This window comes from Ursus americanus, chromosome 1 (assembly GCF_024610735.1).
Source record: "Ursus americanus isolate L20-20 chromosome 1, mUrsAme1.1.p, whole genome shotgun sequence".
NCBI classification, from domain to species: Eukaryota; Metazoa; Chordata; class Mammalia; order Carnivora; family Ursidae; genus Ursus; species Ursus americanus.
This window is the reverse complement of record NC_142127.1, coordinates 76,000,918-76,017,711: the sequence shown is the minus strand read 5'-3', so window position 1 is coordinate 76,017,711 and position 16,794 is coordinate 76,000,918. Positions and strand designations below refer to the sequence as shown.

Sequence of the window (16,794 nt, the reverse complement as noted above, 5' to 3'; positions counted from 1 at the left end):
TGTCAAAAAATCTTAAAAATTTTTTCCAATATTTATTGAAAAAAACCTGTGCTGTTCAAGGGTTAACTGTATTTTAACTTTATAAGCTAAAACGAATTACATGGGACCATTTCCTAAGACTGAAAACTTCTGGCTTTCTTAAGGAATGAATAAACTGACCTAACAAAATATAAAGGAGATAACAAGTGTTTGCTTCCAGTTTTATCAGTTAAGCTATTTTCACACATTCAATAGCCACTTAACGGACAGCAATATTCCCTTCATCTCATCAGTAAGAAAACTGAAACTTAAAAAGGTGACTTCTTTGCTCAAGATCCCATGACCATTAAGCTTCTGAGCCAGAACTGGTACCCAAATTGTGGCCCTAAATTCAGGGCTTTTTCTGCACTCCCTCTGAATTATCCCAATGATCTCAAAAATAATTTTGGAGAAAAATAACATGGAGAAGACTCCATGACAGTAGTCTACAAAACATCGTGATTTAGCAAGACTAATCCATATTAGCATACAAAATCAAACAAGGAGTATATGGAGGTGAATTCTCAGTTTGAGGAAGATGCAAACTGCAGAAAAGACTAGTATTTTTACAAAACCAGCAATCTGGAGATACTTACTAAAGGGAATTAGAAACAATGTCTTAGAGACTCTAGTCTCATCTCTGTGTTAAGTACCAGACCAACCCAAAGGCATGCACACAAATTCTGACTCACAGTACGAAACTGATTTTACATTACAACCTAATGTCTAGCAAAAGTTTTATACACAAATAATACTCTCCTTATGTATGAATACTTATTTTTTCTATTCTGCTTCATTAAAAAACAAAACAAAACATTGGCTAGATCCATTACATTCAAGACCCAGTTTGAAAAACACTAAGCCAAAGAGATACACAGGCTATTTGTATAATTGCACCATGTTCTAGTAGAATTTTAAAATAAAGGGACTTTAAAAGCACACCTTATCTTAGCAAAGAAAAAAACTGATATTGATGTATATTGACAGGGAACTGCTATGAAGAGGATACTATATCTCACACCCAACCACTTAAAAGCAATTGAAGTTGGGAAGATTATAGACCTAAAAAGTTTTGTTTAAGGGTGTGGTAAAAATTCAATGAATCAAAGAAAAAAAATCAAATAAATGCGAGAAGAGAGGAACACCCAACTTAAGGTCTAAATTTTCTCCTCTCAGAGAGCCTGGGTGGCGCAAGCTGGTTAAGCAACCTACTCTTGGTTTCAGATCGTGATCTCAGGGTCATGAGATCTCTCACTCTCCTCTCCCTCTGCTCCCCCCCCCACCCCCGCCAACGCTTGCTTGCTCTCTCGCTCTAAAATAAATAAATCTTAAAAAAAAAAAATTCTTCCTCTCAACCTCTTTAAAGATGGAGGGGAAAGACTGAGAGGAAAAAAAAACAGAAAATGTGGAACCAATTTGAGATTTTCTTTGCATTTGATGCTACGTTACATTGTAATGTAAATATATATTCATTAGGTATCCCCAAATTCTAGTTAACTTTTCCCCCCACAAATAATTTTTAGAATTTTTTACAATGTAATTTGATGACCACTCTTTATGACTGACTGCTGTGGTGACTTTTTTACTTTCTACGTGTTATATATACACCATATGCAGCCTTCACTGGGGCATACCTAACTAGTTCTGTTCTGTACATACTGACTAAACCCGAGCCTGAACAACTACCTTGCGTATATAAACCACTGTATATATGGAAGAACATAGCTGATTTAGAAAAAGTGAATTACCAAACAAAAGGAAAAAATCCTCTATGTGTACTTAGGATAAAATGAAGTGACTGTACCAGGCTAACAGTCGATGAAGGAATGAATTACTTGCAAACACGTATTCTCTTTCAGCGTGTTTACCACTTACCACAAAGATCAGGTACTTTAAGTCCTACAGCGAGTAAAGAGAGAGCAAGGAAGTAACAACTGACAATTATATATCCTGCTACCTAGACACACTCATTTTTCTATACATTTGTGAAAAAGAATATAAGTTATTTCAGGCTAGAACTGTCTCAAAAGAAAATCTGAATTGAGACAACATTCGTAAAAGTACACAGAAAAAAAAACTCTCAAGAAGAACAGACTTTATTTTTAACATAAAAGTTCTATTTTCTTGTGAGGCAGCAGTAAGTGTCAGATACAGGGAATACATAAGTACATAATAACAATATTTATCACCGTTGGAAATGCTGCGGGTTTTTTTGGGAGAGTTTTGTTAGAAAAACAAAATTTTTAAAAATTGCATTTTAAAAAGATTTACACAGCTTAAACAGATGGAAGATACAGACTTCAAAAAAAACATAAATTATATTCTTCAACAGGATTGTATAAACAAAATATTGTTCAGGACTGCTCTGCTTATCATTAATTTAAGCAGAGTAAACTTAAACCTTAAAGTGCGAAGTATTCTTAGCTTTTTTAATGCAAATTCAGCACTTCCATTGGTCTGGTTTTGAGACATCAAAATTCCAAGCGTTAAGGAATGAATCTTTAGAACAGTAAACTGAATTCAATAATGGCAATTTTTCTTTTATTTCCTTTAACAGAAGAAAATCTTGACAACCCAGCCCTAATCTTGGACATAGAGAAGGCTATAAATTCTGCCATTTTAAAAAATATTTCTTTTCCAGTAAAAGCCAACCATTAAAAAGAAAAAAAGGAGGGAAAAAAAAAAGCCTTTCTTGTTGCCAGTTACTCCACAGTTAGCAATAGCACCTTCTAAAAGGCTGATTTGGCTTGTCAGAAGTAGTAAGAAATATTTTAAACAAAATGAAGACTCTAGTTCAAAAATAATTTTGGCATCCATGCTCATCATATTAACCAAAGAGGCAGAATAGGTATTTTAAAAATATAACTGCTAACAAAAGCCGTGACAAGTAATAGACTTAGTCATGACAGAAACAATAAATTTTTATGTTTTCATCACCATGAGGAAGAAATCAAGAGTAAAAAATAACTTAAGAAACTTAAGACAAAGTAAATAAACAGAGAATAGCTCCTTTTGCCAAAATATACATGCCACCTATTTCTTTTACTGCAATGGAAATAAATTTATTTAAAACTTTAAATTATATTCCCATTGAAGCTATTCTAATTTATCTTCTGTACACTTTTCTATGGAATAACAAGATAATTATGGAATGTAATTTTAGAAAATATTCTTTTGAAAGTAGATCCATTTTTTAAAAAATCAGCCATCTGTGAACTAAGGGTTAAGCAAAAGAGCTGAATGGACCTATGGTTAATATTTTTTCAAGACTACAATAAAGCTCATATGCTTAAAAATTAGCCCTTTGGCACTGGCAGTTAGAGTTCTTTGTACCTTGTACCTTTTTGTCTTTCTTTCAAATCTCAGGCTCTATTTCTCCCAAACCCAAGGGATATGTTTGGTTGCCATACAATTAATTTACCTGAAAATTCACATTCTCCTTACAACCAAACATTAAAAGTTCCACTTATAAGACTATGTAAATAATAACTCTTAAACTTATTCTCCCATTCCGGTTTTAAATTACTTTAGATTAAGGATATATGAAACTCTACAGAAAGATGCGATTACACGAATATGCACAACAGAGTAAAGGGGAAAACTGTTTATAAAGTGGCATTTTAGTTATAAAATACCCTTGTGATTTTTACAGGAATGGACAGAAGAAAATAAGTGTAAAGAAAAAAACAGATTTAATGGAATTCAAGTAATCCAAAAACTGAGTGTTTTTGTTAAAACTTGTTTTTAACTTCCTCCTCCTACTATTCATACTAACTCACCTGATGAGTTTTACCTTTTCTTCTGTACTTTTGATAGAGCAGTTCTCAGTGGTGAAATGGTAAAGTCAAGACACATAACAAATAAGGCAAAGAATCAAGGTTCCCAAGAAACCAACCAACCAGAAAATTTAGATACTGAATAACTGAGATTTACTGATTGAGAAGCCACAACGTACTAATTCCAAGTAAATTAGTTTTGGATGGAGAAGGTACCAAAATTCATCAGTGCTACAAACTGAAACCTCACAGACTTATTCAAATGTTTGAATTTATCTAATTTGCCTAAATACATCTCCATTTTAAACTTTACAGGGCATAATTTAAATTACTTAGATGTTTTAAAGGTGCATGAGTATAAGAAGTCCTTTCAAAAGATTTATTGCTACCACTAGGTTTCCTCTGATGGTATATGTCCAAACAAACTGACATATTAAAACCTTCTCAACTACATCCCTTTTACAAGTATTTAAAATTTTTCTCCCTATAATATGTATAGGAACATTAAATTATTGCATCATAGGTAGTATATGAAGATCTTAGAAGGATGCTTTTTATCAATACTGTTTGCTGAAACTCATTTTTAAAAAGAGCTGCTCCTTAATTTCACAACCACGTACACAAACATGAAATACCGTTGTCATGTGATACTGGCAGTGATTGTATTAAGATGAGCCTAAATCCAAAACTGTATGGATTTTTCAAAGATCCCTGTTGTTTATATGCTCCAAAGCTCTCCTGGCCTGTCTTTCCCACTGTGTGGAATGCTGGAGGGAAAACTAACAAAATCTGTAAGCAACATATCTCAGTGCCAACCACCGTAAAGAAAATGTCAGTCGCAAGATTCTGTGACTACAGATTGCTATTCAATGGATTACACTCCTGGCAAACTACTAACCCTGACCAATTCCACAAGACAACAACATCACAAAAGCAAAGGAGGAAATCCATGCACAGTCATTTTAGGACCTCCTGGAACTATGATACAGTGATGATAAAGGGAGATCATGTGGTAAGTATTTTGTAGAGAACCAAAGGGGCTCCTTACTCCTAGCTAGCAATCAACACTGGGTAGTTTCCTTTTGGCTCACTGACTTTTCAACCAAGTTCCAACGATGGGTGAGAACATATTAAAGCACTTGTCTCCAGACTATAATTTTTCTGACCACATGGTGAAATGTGTACAGGTGTAGTGAAGAAAACAGCAGTTTTACAAGTATTTCACCCAAAGCACAAACTTCTGACATCAAAAAACATAAATCACATAATGTACTAAAAATTAATATTGCTTTTTATCTCTTGTTATATATTTGTTCAATGCATTTACCTATCAATTCTTGTTTGGGAGAAGAACATAGTCATGAGATTAAGATTGCTGGGAAAATGTCAACAATCCCTTTGGTCCCAAAGCTGAAAACAGCTGAGAAAAGCACACATCTAGAAAGGGAAACAAGAAACAAGAGGCCACCAAAGAATCTTTGAACATCCTGTTTGCTACGTTTCAGAAAATGTAACATTGGTATTATAAAATAGTCATTTTCATATAAAAGATGGTTCTTGCAGCATCATTCATGTCTCCCTTCAGGAATTATGTTTGCAGGGATCAGTTTTGTGTTTTTTTTTTTAAAGAAGTTTAATTCGAAAACAAAAAATGATGTGATATCAGCCCTCCAAAAGTAAAGAATGAGACCTCTCTTGTTTTAACCAGTGCTTTAAGAAAAAGCAGGCTAAGCAAGGAGGGCTGGCCTTCATGAGTGAGCAAAGCCATCAGAGGGCGCTGCCTTCTTCCAGAAGCCATACTGTGACTCGTCACAACCGAACGCTGGAGTACCTCACAGCCAACCGGGAGCTCGCGATGCTATCACAATGAAATGATCTGAGGAGGTTCTCAGTTGCCCAGAAAAATGGCCACACAGCCCTGTGGCCTATCCTTCAGCTTCTTCAATTGGTTCTGGTGGTGGAAGTAGAGAGGCTGACGGCAGGACTGTACTGGTTCCTCGAGAGACTCGGTCTTGCTCTGTGTTTGTCGACAGGGAGGCTACAGCAATCGGCTGCAGCAGAGTGGTTGTCATGCCAGTGGTAACTGTCAGACTGTGACCAGAGCCCTTGAGGGTAAGATCTGGTGTGGGAAGGAGTGGCTTGAGGATGCTGACCAGGCAGAAGGCAGAGCCGCTTTTAGGAATGAAATTCACCTTGTTTTTGTCAGGACAGTAAAAGGCGGGGATTTCATGGAGTTGTTTTGGCCTAGGCACAGAACAGACAACCCAGTAGTTTTAAGTCACAGATCACTGGAAGTAAGTTCTTTTATTATTTTTTTTCTAAACAGATAACCTACAGATACATGAATACAACACTGAAATTATATCAAAAACTTCAAATGCTATGGGCCAAAGTGGATTTAGACACATAATTCAAAATATGTATCTCAGAATGCCAAAAGGACATCATTCATCTCTGCTGCTTGCAGTTCCCTGGAGAGCCCAGTGCACCATACAGGTGGCTCAGGCTGACGATCACTTCATTGCAATGATGTCCTAAGACAGCCATTAGGAATAAAGAATTTCCTAAAGCAAAAGAAATTCTAGATGTTTAAAGACAAAAATATGTTCCACTACTACAATTTTTCCAAAGCCTATACTATTTTGAAGGGAGAAGGCAAGTAAATTAATGACATGCAATATCCATCTTTTGCTAAATTCCACCACTGCATGACTAAACTTTGGTAGGCATGAGTTTTCTCTTCGAGCGTGCTTAAAAATCTCTTTGACTGAGACAATTTCTTTTTAACCATGATGGTTTCTGAGAAACATAACAAATGTAAAATCAAAATAAAACTAATCGCTGTCCCCTCCTGTCTCCAGGTGCTCCTGAAAACTAACCCAAGTGGTTGGAAAAGGAGGTACTAGTATTAACAGTATTCTGTGAAAATAAAGATATTAAAAATTCAATTGTTAAAGTAACATGGAAGTGCCACAAAATTAAAAAGAAATTAAGGTGGGAGAACTTAAGTAAATCAAGATTCAGGTGGGAAAAGGTAATATGATCATGTGATAAAAGTATGGTTCTCATCTCTCCTAAGAAATTTAAAAAATTAAAATTAAAGTGTGCCAAGTCTGCACTAGATTCTGGGGACCCAAAAATGAAACAATCTACAAGGAGACAGATTGAGTATGTAGTTCTTGGGGGAAGGGAGGTACTGGGAACAGAACCATATTTCAACATAATTAATCCCGTTTGTAATCTTACATGTTTTCTGCATTTAAACGTTATTCAGAGAAGTTATAAATTACTTCAAGCATCCCTAATCTTTGCCACACTGCCAAAGGTGTCCATAGCACAAAAAAAGGTCAAGAACTCCTGAAAAGGGTCTGATATATGTGATAAAAATGGCTTGTAAAAGGTTTAAAGTAGCACAGGGGAATGGATAACCTGTGACACAGAGGAAGAGGGAGAATTAGGTAGAAAGAAGGCTTACAAGGGAAGTAACATCTGAGCTGAGGTGCAAGAAATTAATAAACAGGGACACCTGGGTGGCTCAATCGGTTAGGCATCTGCCTTCAGCTCATGTCATGATCCCGGGGTCCTGGTCAAGTCCCACATCCAGCTCCTTGCTCAGTGGGGAGCCTTCTTCTTCCTCTGCCTGCCGCTCCCCCTGCCTGTGCTAACAACTGAATAAATAAAAGCTTAAAAAAAATTAATAAACAGACCTGGGGAATGGTGCCCCCTCCCAAAAAACTCCAAGCAGACAATGCTTTTTGTGGGCAGATTTTATTAATAGCAAATACTACCCAAGGACAGCTTTGACAAATATAATAATTTAAGAACAAAGCAATCATTTAACTGATGTTTTACTGGTGCACTGTTCCAATGTACAATGGAAACGTCAAGTACTTTTAGGGCCACAAGTGTATTTGGACAGATTAGTGATAAGAAGGGCACACACTTCCCAATTTTTACTATATGACAGTTTGATTTTCAATTCCTTAAAGAAGACAGGCGGTTGAGGCTAGGTTTCTATAATTAAAAAATGCTTGAATTTTCTTCTGAAGGTGGAATTATTAGAAATACCTTTCATTCTTAGGGGGAAAAAGCCAATTTTTACACTCTCCTACAAATGAGGCCTAGGTTTTTAGTTAATTTTTTTTTGAGGTTATCTTGTTAAAAATCACTTAACTTCCTTACTGCTTTCATTAAAATAGATCTCACACAAAATAATATAAACAGTAATAACTTATCAAACTAACACCAAGATCAAACAAAACATTAACCGTAAAAAGCACCAATCTCCCCTACCAAAAAAAAAAAAAAAAAACCCACAAAAAACACAAAAAAACCTTCCTTTGTCCCCTTTTCCAGTTGCCACCCCAACCTAACGAGAGGAATCATTCCTGACCTCTAACATTTTTCTAGAAGCATACTACCCAAGAAACAAATTATCCACCACTGGGGTAGAAGACCAGTATATACCTATGCTAATAGAAGCCACAAGTACTAATACTACGTACGCTTCAAAGCTTTCTTCAACTTAATAACCATAAATAGAAAAAAAAAATCTCAGAACTAATTTTAAATTTTTATTTTTCCTTAAGAAATTATTCCAAAAGGATTGTGTCTCAAAACAGATATAACTGTTTAAGAACTAACTTTCTGAAAAACCGATGGATGGGCTGCATAGTAATTCTAGGTATTCTTACACTGATGCAAGGATTTCTTTCCTGTTTTTTTTTAAAAGCTTGTGTTATTTTTTTTTAATGCAGCCATAAGTTATCAGCAAAGAAAATGGTGGGTCCATGTTACTTATAATCGAAAGGAGGGAGAGTGGGAGGGTCATGTTATATTTTTAATAATACCTCTATACTGCAAAGAGGCCATAATATCTAGGAATCTAAGGTAACTAAGACCAAAGAATTCATTAGTTTGATGAAAGAAATAGCATATTTGACTTTCTTTAGAAAGGACTAAGTGTAGACGACATGGCTATGGTATGTACGGTATCACAAAGAATATAGAGACTGAGAGTACAAAATGTGGTTTAAATTCTGGGTCTAAATTCAACCACCTATTTTCTTTCAGGTAAATAAACATACATTTCTAGAAACCAGAGATCAGCCCTCACCCCAGTCCAATTCCCAGTTCAGGTTCCCTTTAAATCAGAAGTTAAGACTTAAAGAGAAAAATATTCTTCAAAGAATGTTTAAATCAGGCTAAAATTTCGAATTAGGACCAATTATCTACGTTTGTTTGTTGCTAGTGTGCCCAATGGGGTTTGCTCTCATTTTGACAGAGGTAGGGCAAAAGAGACTAATTTTTTTAGACTTTGAGTGACTTGTTTTATTGATAGAAAGTTAAAATTACCTCTAAGGAGTCCACTCTTAGGTTACTGCTGTTCGTTTGTTTTTGAAACGTAAGGAAAATGCTTAAAAAATAAGTTTTTGTATGCTACACGTCCTTTGTATCAGTATAATGTATAACAAACTATGTACATTTTCAAGAGTAAGTTTACCTTCTAATAACAGATGGATATGCCATAAAACATGTAAGATATTAGAATTTACCTTCTATTTCTTTGATCTAGCTATCCATCCATATACACGCACCCCTATCCATTTTTCCCTCCCTTTAGATACAAATAATGTATCATTATATACATAGCTCAGATATTAAGTCCTGAGAAATTTTCCAAATCCAAGAGTTTAAGGCAGATACCACAGGACACCAACCTACACAACAAATATTCACTCAAAGTCATTTATAAAAAGAATTCAAACTGCTTTTGAGCCAATCAACGATTTCTCTGCATTTGGGTGTTTTTTTGTTTTTTTTTTTTAAGATTTTACTTATTCAGGGGCGCCTGGGTGGCACAGCGGTTAAGCGTCTGCCTTCGGCTCAGGGCGTGATCCCGGCGTTGTGGGATCGAGCCCCACATCAGGCTCTTCTGCTATGAGCCTGCTTCTTTCTCTCCCACTCCCCCTGCTTGTGTTCCCTCTCTCGCTGGCTGTCTCTATCTCTGTCGAATAAATAAATAAAATCTTAAAAAAAAAAAAAAAGGTTTTACTTATTCAGAGAGAGAGAGAAAGCACATGCGAGCATGTGAGCACAAGCCGGGGGGGGAGGGCAGAGGGAGAGAGAATCCAAGCAGACTCCATGCTGAGTGTGAACCCCACACAGGGCTCGACCCCAAGACCCGGAGTTCATGACTTGAGCTGAAGTCAAGAGTCAGGTGCTTAACTGACTGAGCCACCCAGGCACCCCAGCATTTGGACAATTTGAACTACCAATGAGTAAATCAATGAGCTCAACTCCAAAAAGGTCTACTTGGACCACTTCATTTTTACTTAGAAAATGATTCCATGTCTTAAGAACTCTCATGGAAAAGTCTAAGCCAGCATCTGCAAACTGGACATAAAAAATATGAGGTATTGGCAAAGAAGAAGTCAAAATGTCTCTCTTCGCAGATGATATGATACTCTATATGGAAAACCCAAAAGAAGCCACTCCCAAACTATTAGAAGTTATAGAGCAACTCAGTAACGTGGCGGGATACAAAATCAATGCTCAGAAATCAGTTGCATTTCTATACATGAACAATGAGACTGAAGAAAGAGAAATTAGGGAATCCATCCCATTTACAATAGCACCAAAAACCATACGCTACCTTGGAATTAACTTAACCAGAGACGTAAAGGACCTATATTCTAGAAACTATAAATCACTCTTGAAAGACATTGAGGAAGACATAAAAAGATGGAAAAACATTCCATGCTCATGGATCGGAAGAATTAACATAAAATGTCCATGCTACCCAGAGCAATCTACACTTTCAATGCTATCCCGATCAAAATACCGGGGACATTTTTCAAAGAACTGGAACAAATAGTCCTAAAATTTGTATGGAAACAGAAAAGGCCCCGAATCTCCAAGGAACTGCTGAAAAGGAAAAACAAAGCTGGGGGCATCACAATGCCGGATTTCGAGCTGTACTACAAAGCTGTGATCACAAAGACAGCATGGTACTGGCACAAAAACAGACACATAGACCAATGGAACAGAATAGAGAGCCCAGAAATGGACCCTCGGCTCTTTGGGCAACTAATCTTTGACAAAGCAGGAAAAAACATCCAGTGGAAAAAAGACAGTCTCTTCAATAAATGGTGCTGGGAAAATTGGACAGCTACATGCAAAAGAATGAAACTTGGCCACTCTCTCACACCGTACACAAAAATAAACTCCAAATGGATGAAAGACCTCAATGTGAGACAGGAATCCATCAAAATTCTAGAGGAGAACATAGGCAGCAACCTCTACGACATCGGCCAAAGCAACCTTTTCCATGACACATCTCCAAAGGCAAGAGAAACAAAAGATAAAATGCACTTATGGGACTTCATCAAGATTAAAAGTTTCTGCACAGCCAAGGAAACAGTCAGAAAAACTAAGAGGCAGCCCACGGAATGGGAGAAGATATTTGCAAATGACACTATAGATAAAGGACTGGTATCCAAGATCTACAAAGAACTTCTCAAACTCAATACACGAGAAACAAATAAATCAAAAAATGGGCAGAAGATATGAACACTTTTCCAATGAAGACATACAAATGGCTAACAGACACATGAAAAAATGTTCAAAATCATTAGCCATCAGGGAAATTCAAATCAAAACCACACTGAGATACCACCTTACGCCAGTTAGAATGGCAAAAATAGACAAGGCAAGAAACAACAATTGTTGGAGAGGATGTGGAGAAAGGGGATCCCTCCTACATTGTTGGTGGGAATGCAAGTTGGTACAGCCACTCTGGAAAACAGTGTGGAGGTCCCTTAAAAAGTTAAAAATTGAGCTACCCTATGATCCAGCAATTGCACTACTGGGTATTTACCCCAAAGATACAGACATAGTGAAGAGGAGGGCCATATGCACCCCAATTGTTCATAGCAGCATTGTCCACAATAGCCACATCGTGGAAGGAGCCGAGATGCCCTTCAACAGATGACTGGATTAAGAAGATGTGGTCCATATATACAATGGAATATTACTCAGCTATCAGAAAAAACAAATTCTCAACATTTGCTGCAACATGGATGGCACTGGAGGAGATAATGCTAAGTGAAATAAGTCAAGCAGAGAAAGACAATTATCATATGATTTCTCTCATCTATGGAATATAAGAACTAGGATGATCAGTAGGGGAAGAAAGGGATAAAGAAAGGGGGGTAATCAGAAGGGGGAATGAAACATGAGAGACTATGGACTATGAGAAACAAACTGAGGGCCTCAGAGGGGAGGGGGGTGGGGGAATGGGATAGGCTGGTGATGGGTAGTAAGGAGGGCACGTATTGCATGGTGCACTGGGTGTTATACGCAACTAATGAATCATCAAACTTTACATTGGAAACCGGGGATGTACTATATATGGTGACTAACATAATATAAAAAATCATTAAAAAAAAATATGAGGTATTTGTTAGGGATGCATAGTCCAGTCCTACCCTCCATATTTATGCATTAGGCCTGGGATGGGGCCTGGGAATCTGTAGTTGCAATTCATACCCCAAATGATTATGACTCAGGGAGTCTGTGAAACAGATCTGGAGAAATTTCGCTTAAATTTTCAGCTTGCACCAGTAAAAAGCTTTTAGACTAACATAGTAGGCAATGGAAAGGGGGGGAGGGAGCAGTTGCTAAAACGGAATTTTCAATTACTGTCACAAAAGCAGATAGGAGACTGACAGCTGGGATTTCCTAGTATAGAAATTGAGGGAATTCAAAAACAATGCTCTTTGTGTGGTAAAATTATTCAGAATTTAGGTTAAAGGAAGCACTGACAGGAGGAGCACACAGAGGAACAAAAGGATGCCATATTTCAACATCATTCCAAGATGTTCATAAAGGAGGAAAAAGACCAATGACGTTGAGTCAGAGAAGACTGAACAATTTTCACATTGTGTTTCAGGTTTCACAAGCGAGAAAAAGCCAGAAGGGTGACTCTTAGACGTGCAGCCATACTGAGATTGGAAGGTGAGGGCTTGGTACTACCATCACACCCCCAAATAATGTTCATTACCTCATCTGCTGTCTCACACATACCTACAGTCCTGTAGCCATCACTTACAAAGCAAGGAGCCACCACTACTGAAAATACTAAGGCTAATTCTGAGCAAATTTTGAGTCTAAAATTATGGTACTTCCCTAGAGTACCAGTCAGCAGAGATATGAGCATAGGAGATCACATACCAACACTACTAGACACTATTTAAAGTCCTGCTTCCTACATTATCTTCATCACAGTAACATGATTCTACAAAGTAATAGAATTCTATTTCCTATGCAGACAGACCAAATATTTCTAATACTGTTTAAAGAACTAGAGATCAAAAGTACATAAAATCTGAAGGGAATTCAACCCTTGAAAGAAGGAAACCACAAGAGGTGAGACGATGGTCTACCTTGAATAAAAATATTGCTAAATTCAATGTGTGAGGTTGACTGTATACAGATTCAAAAATAATAGCCACAAAGGACACACTGGGGATAAGTGAGGAAATGTGAAAAACAACTGGGTAGTAGTTGATATTAAGCACTGCTGTTAATTTTGTTTGGTGTGATAACGATATTGTGGTTATGTAGGAGTATTACAGTTACTTTGAGGAAACAAATATTAAATTATAGTTATGGTTAAGTGTCATAATGTCTGCAACTTATTTCTATACACTTTAGCAAAAACTACCACCACCATGCACAGACAAAGCACGTATTAACAAAATGATACTACAGAATCCAAGTTGTGGGTATATGGATGATTATCTACTTACTATTCTTCAACTTACTGGAAAATTCTCATAATAAAAGTTATTTGGGGGATACTTACGAACATTCCTCAAAGACTTTGACCCTTTCACAGCCCTCAGGAGGTTCCCTTTTGAACATATAACTGTTGTTAGGTTTTGGTGAGGTTGCATATTTGGGCAAAGGAGAGTTGTTCCCATTCTCTGCAAAAAATGGCATGCTGGATTACTAAGAATTACTACCACATAAGTACAGTCATACCATAGTTAATTGCACATGGCCTCCCCCCACACCATGAATTATTGAGGGCAAGAACAGCGTTTTATTCATCAACACCACCCCCCAAGACATGACATAATACCTGCTAAAGAGGAGATAATTAATGTTTGCTAAATGCATAAACAAAAAATTTTTTTTTCCACTTATAATTCCTACAGCTCAGGCCTATATCACTTAATCCACGGCACTTAACACTGATATCTTGCTCCATTATTTGTGTTATATACCCAGCAATCAGATTCAAATGCCAGTTCCTTTCTTCCCAGGACATGTAACTGAGATGCCTCGTCACTGCTTGCTTATCAAATTCCCTCCTGGCCTGCCCTTCAGAATTTCTCAATTTGATTTCTCTGCTCCTCCAGTGAAAATCTCTGCCCCAGGCAGTCAGGAGCCATCTTGCATTGTACGCCAAAGGCTTCCTTTTGCCTAAGAACTTCTCCATACTTAAGAGGTCCATCTCTATTCAGTTGCCAAAACTTCCTTCAAAGTCTAAGGAAGTTCTGAAATCTTTCCAAATTAACCTTATCAAAGCAAATACTTCTTTAACTGTGGCATTCCTGTTCAGTGTTGATATCCTCAGCTTCTACATTAACTTAAAATTCCTGATATGTTACCCAAGTGTTCTAAATTTTCAGTCTGACTGGGTCAGCTAAGCTATAAAATTTTTGCAGGCAGTAGCACTGTGGCCCTTTTCTTATAAAAGAAATTCAGAGAAGCTAACTAGTCACCAGTCTCCTAAAGTCAAATAAAGCATTACACAAAAAACATGGAGTTCCAACCTGTTACTGAAGTTAAAGTAGAAAGTCTGAGAAACAAGGGGCAGATTTTAATAGCCATGTTTTTTAAGGGGGGCGGGCAGTGTTACATTTGACTGAGCACTAAGTACCAGGAGCTGTGCTAAATAGTTTGCATTTACCATTCCTTTTAATCCTAACAATAAGTATAAAAGTAGTTAATTATGCAGATTCCTTGTAAGAAACACACAGCCCAACCAAAGGATTTAATTCTCTAAGTGTCAGACCTTGGTGCACACCGGAATCACCTGGGAGCATTAAGAACTATTGGTACCTTTATCCAACCCCCCAGGGGTTGTGATTTAATTGGTGAAGAGTGTTGGCCTGGAATAGCCATATTTTACTTAAGCTAGAAGCTGGTAAAAAAAGGTCCAAATAATAACATTTACAACTGCCCAAAGCTTTAACTGACTTCTTCAGTAAATCTTATGTTCTTTGCATTTGTTACAGTCTCAATAATTTAGGTGATGGATGGTACTGGCCAATTATAACTTTTTAGGACATTCAACACACTTGTGAGTAGGAGGTTCTAAATAAATTACTAAACTGAGTGGCAGAATTTACAAATATATTATTTCTCTCAAGTACACAGAGTAACTTGGGTTAGGCTAACAAAATATTGCCCTGATATAGACAGATGACAGGTCATGTTTGTTTTAAAAGGCAAGAACATTAGTAATTAATATTCAAACAGCTTAAGTCTCCAAGTTACCTTTTAAGTTGCATAGGTAGTACTGTAAGTAAGCCTTCCAAACTTTTACTACAGAATTGCCTTCAACACTCATTTTGCATTGACATAAATCAGCTTAATTCTTGTTAGAAATTTCACAAAAAGAGATTCTAAAAAACATTAATTTGAAGGTTTCAAGTTCAATTAAAAATACTAAGGTAGTAAAAACAAGACAACTAAGGTGAAAGAGAACAAAGTGCTTTTCAAGACAAATGTTCATTTATACCAAAAAGAATGTTTCTCACTAATAAGGAACTTGCATTAACAAGTGAAGAAAAAGGAAAAAAAAGAAAAAGGTACAAACAAAAGTCCATAAACCCACCCAACTAGACCATCACTTGAGCACCACAGTAAAACTTACGGTTTTATACTTCAATTTTTTAAAATCTATGTTAAGACCATAAGTCAAAGTAATTACCTTCGTAGCCTTAAGTGTGTGTGTGCTACTACAAAGTGAAGAGAATGAATGATACAACAGGTGGTGCTCGTTTATCTGGTAACAAATTCCTCCTGCATTGTACCTTTATCCCTGGGATCAACAAGCAGGTCATCAGCCGAACAAGGGCTTTCTTCGCTACCTTCGTTTGAGATGGTGAGGAATGATGTGGGGGACACAGACTGAGAGCGGCTGCTGTTGTTGCTTCCCCTGTCTGCCCCACCGGGGGTCTGCGTGTCAATGCTGCGTGTGCTGCTACTTCTCTGTACGAGGGGGGGAGGTGCACGATGGCCATCTGGAATATCTTGCGGCTGTTATAAAATTTTAAAAACATATGTATATTTGTCATCGATTTCAAAATTCACCACGAATGCACCCAAAATCAACGTTCCCCTATTGTTCCAGATGACTCACAGATCAGAAATGCCTCATTAGGCCTAAAGAGAAAAAAGCCTCTGTGCTGTTCCATAAGTGACATCCCTGTCTAATATGACCATCCTACTAAACACTGAGCAGCATATGCAAAGACTGGGGGTTAGGCACATGACAGGTGGTCAATGCTTGCTGAATGATAAATCACAATGAATTAGTTATCATGTGCTAAATATTTTTAAACTTGTGAAGAACTGCCATGGTAAAGGAGAAAAGAGGAGAAATCTAGGTATAACCCTAGGTTCTGTATCAGAAGAAAAGGTTATCCACTGTGTAAACTAATGATACTTGATGACAGGTCCTGTTACCTTCTCCCTCTGCCCACATACATCCCCCTGAAAGAGTTTTTCCAAAGAAACCTTTGTAAATAAGGGAAAGGTTAATGGTAGCAAAGGTAATTACAGGGGGAAATCGAGAAGAACATTCAAAGGAAATCTTGAGTGGCTCACTTGGCAGGAAAACCAGCTCCCTGTACACCTTTGGTTCATTTACCTTTATTACATCAGGGGGTTACTCCCATCACACGGTATGGACAAGAGGGTG

At 37.2% G+C, this 16,794-nt stretch overlaps 1 protein-coding gene across 10 annotated transcripts in view; it reads right to left on the bottom strand.

The window, feature by feature from the left end:
• Positions 1–16,794, bottom strand: part of FAM117B (family with sequence similarity 117 member B) — a 92,426-nt gene that overhangs the window by 16,347 nt on the left and 59,285 nt on the right. For 7 of the 10 annotated variants that reach the window (XR_015724755.1, XR_015724758.1, XR_015724754.1 and 4 more), the window contains exons 6-7: positions 15,905–16,130; positions 13,663–13,783 (exon numbers count right to left, since the gene is read on the bottom strand). Coding sequence is in view for 2 of the 10 variants with exons in the window: in XM_087862805.1 (XP_087718931.1) it covers positions 13,663–13,783; positions 15,905–16,130 (347 nt within the window). In the remaining 8 variants the exon portion in view is untranslated. Of the gene's footprint in view, positions 1–2,096; positions 6,039–13,662; positions 13,784–15,904; positions 16,131–16,794 lie in introns of those variants that run through there. The other 3 variants (XR_006781214.2, XR_015724750.1, XM_045806524.2) reach the window with 3 other exon arrangements.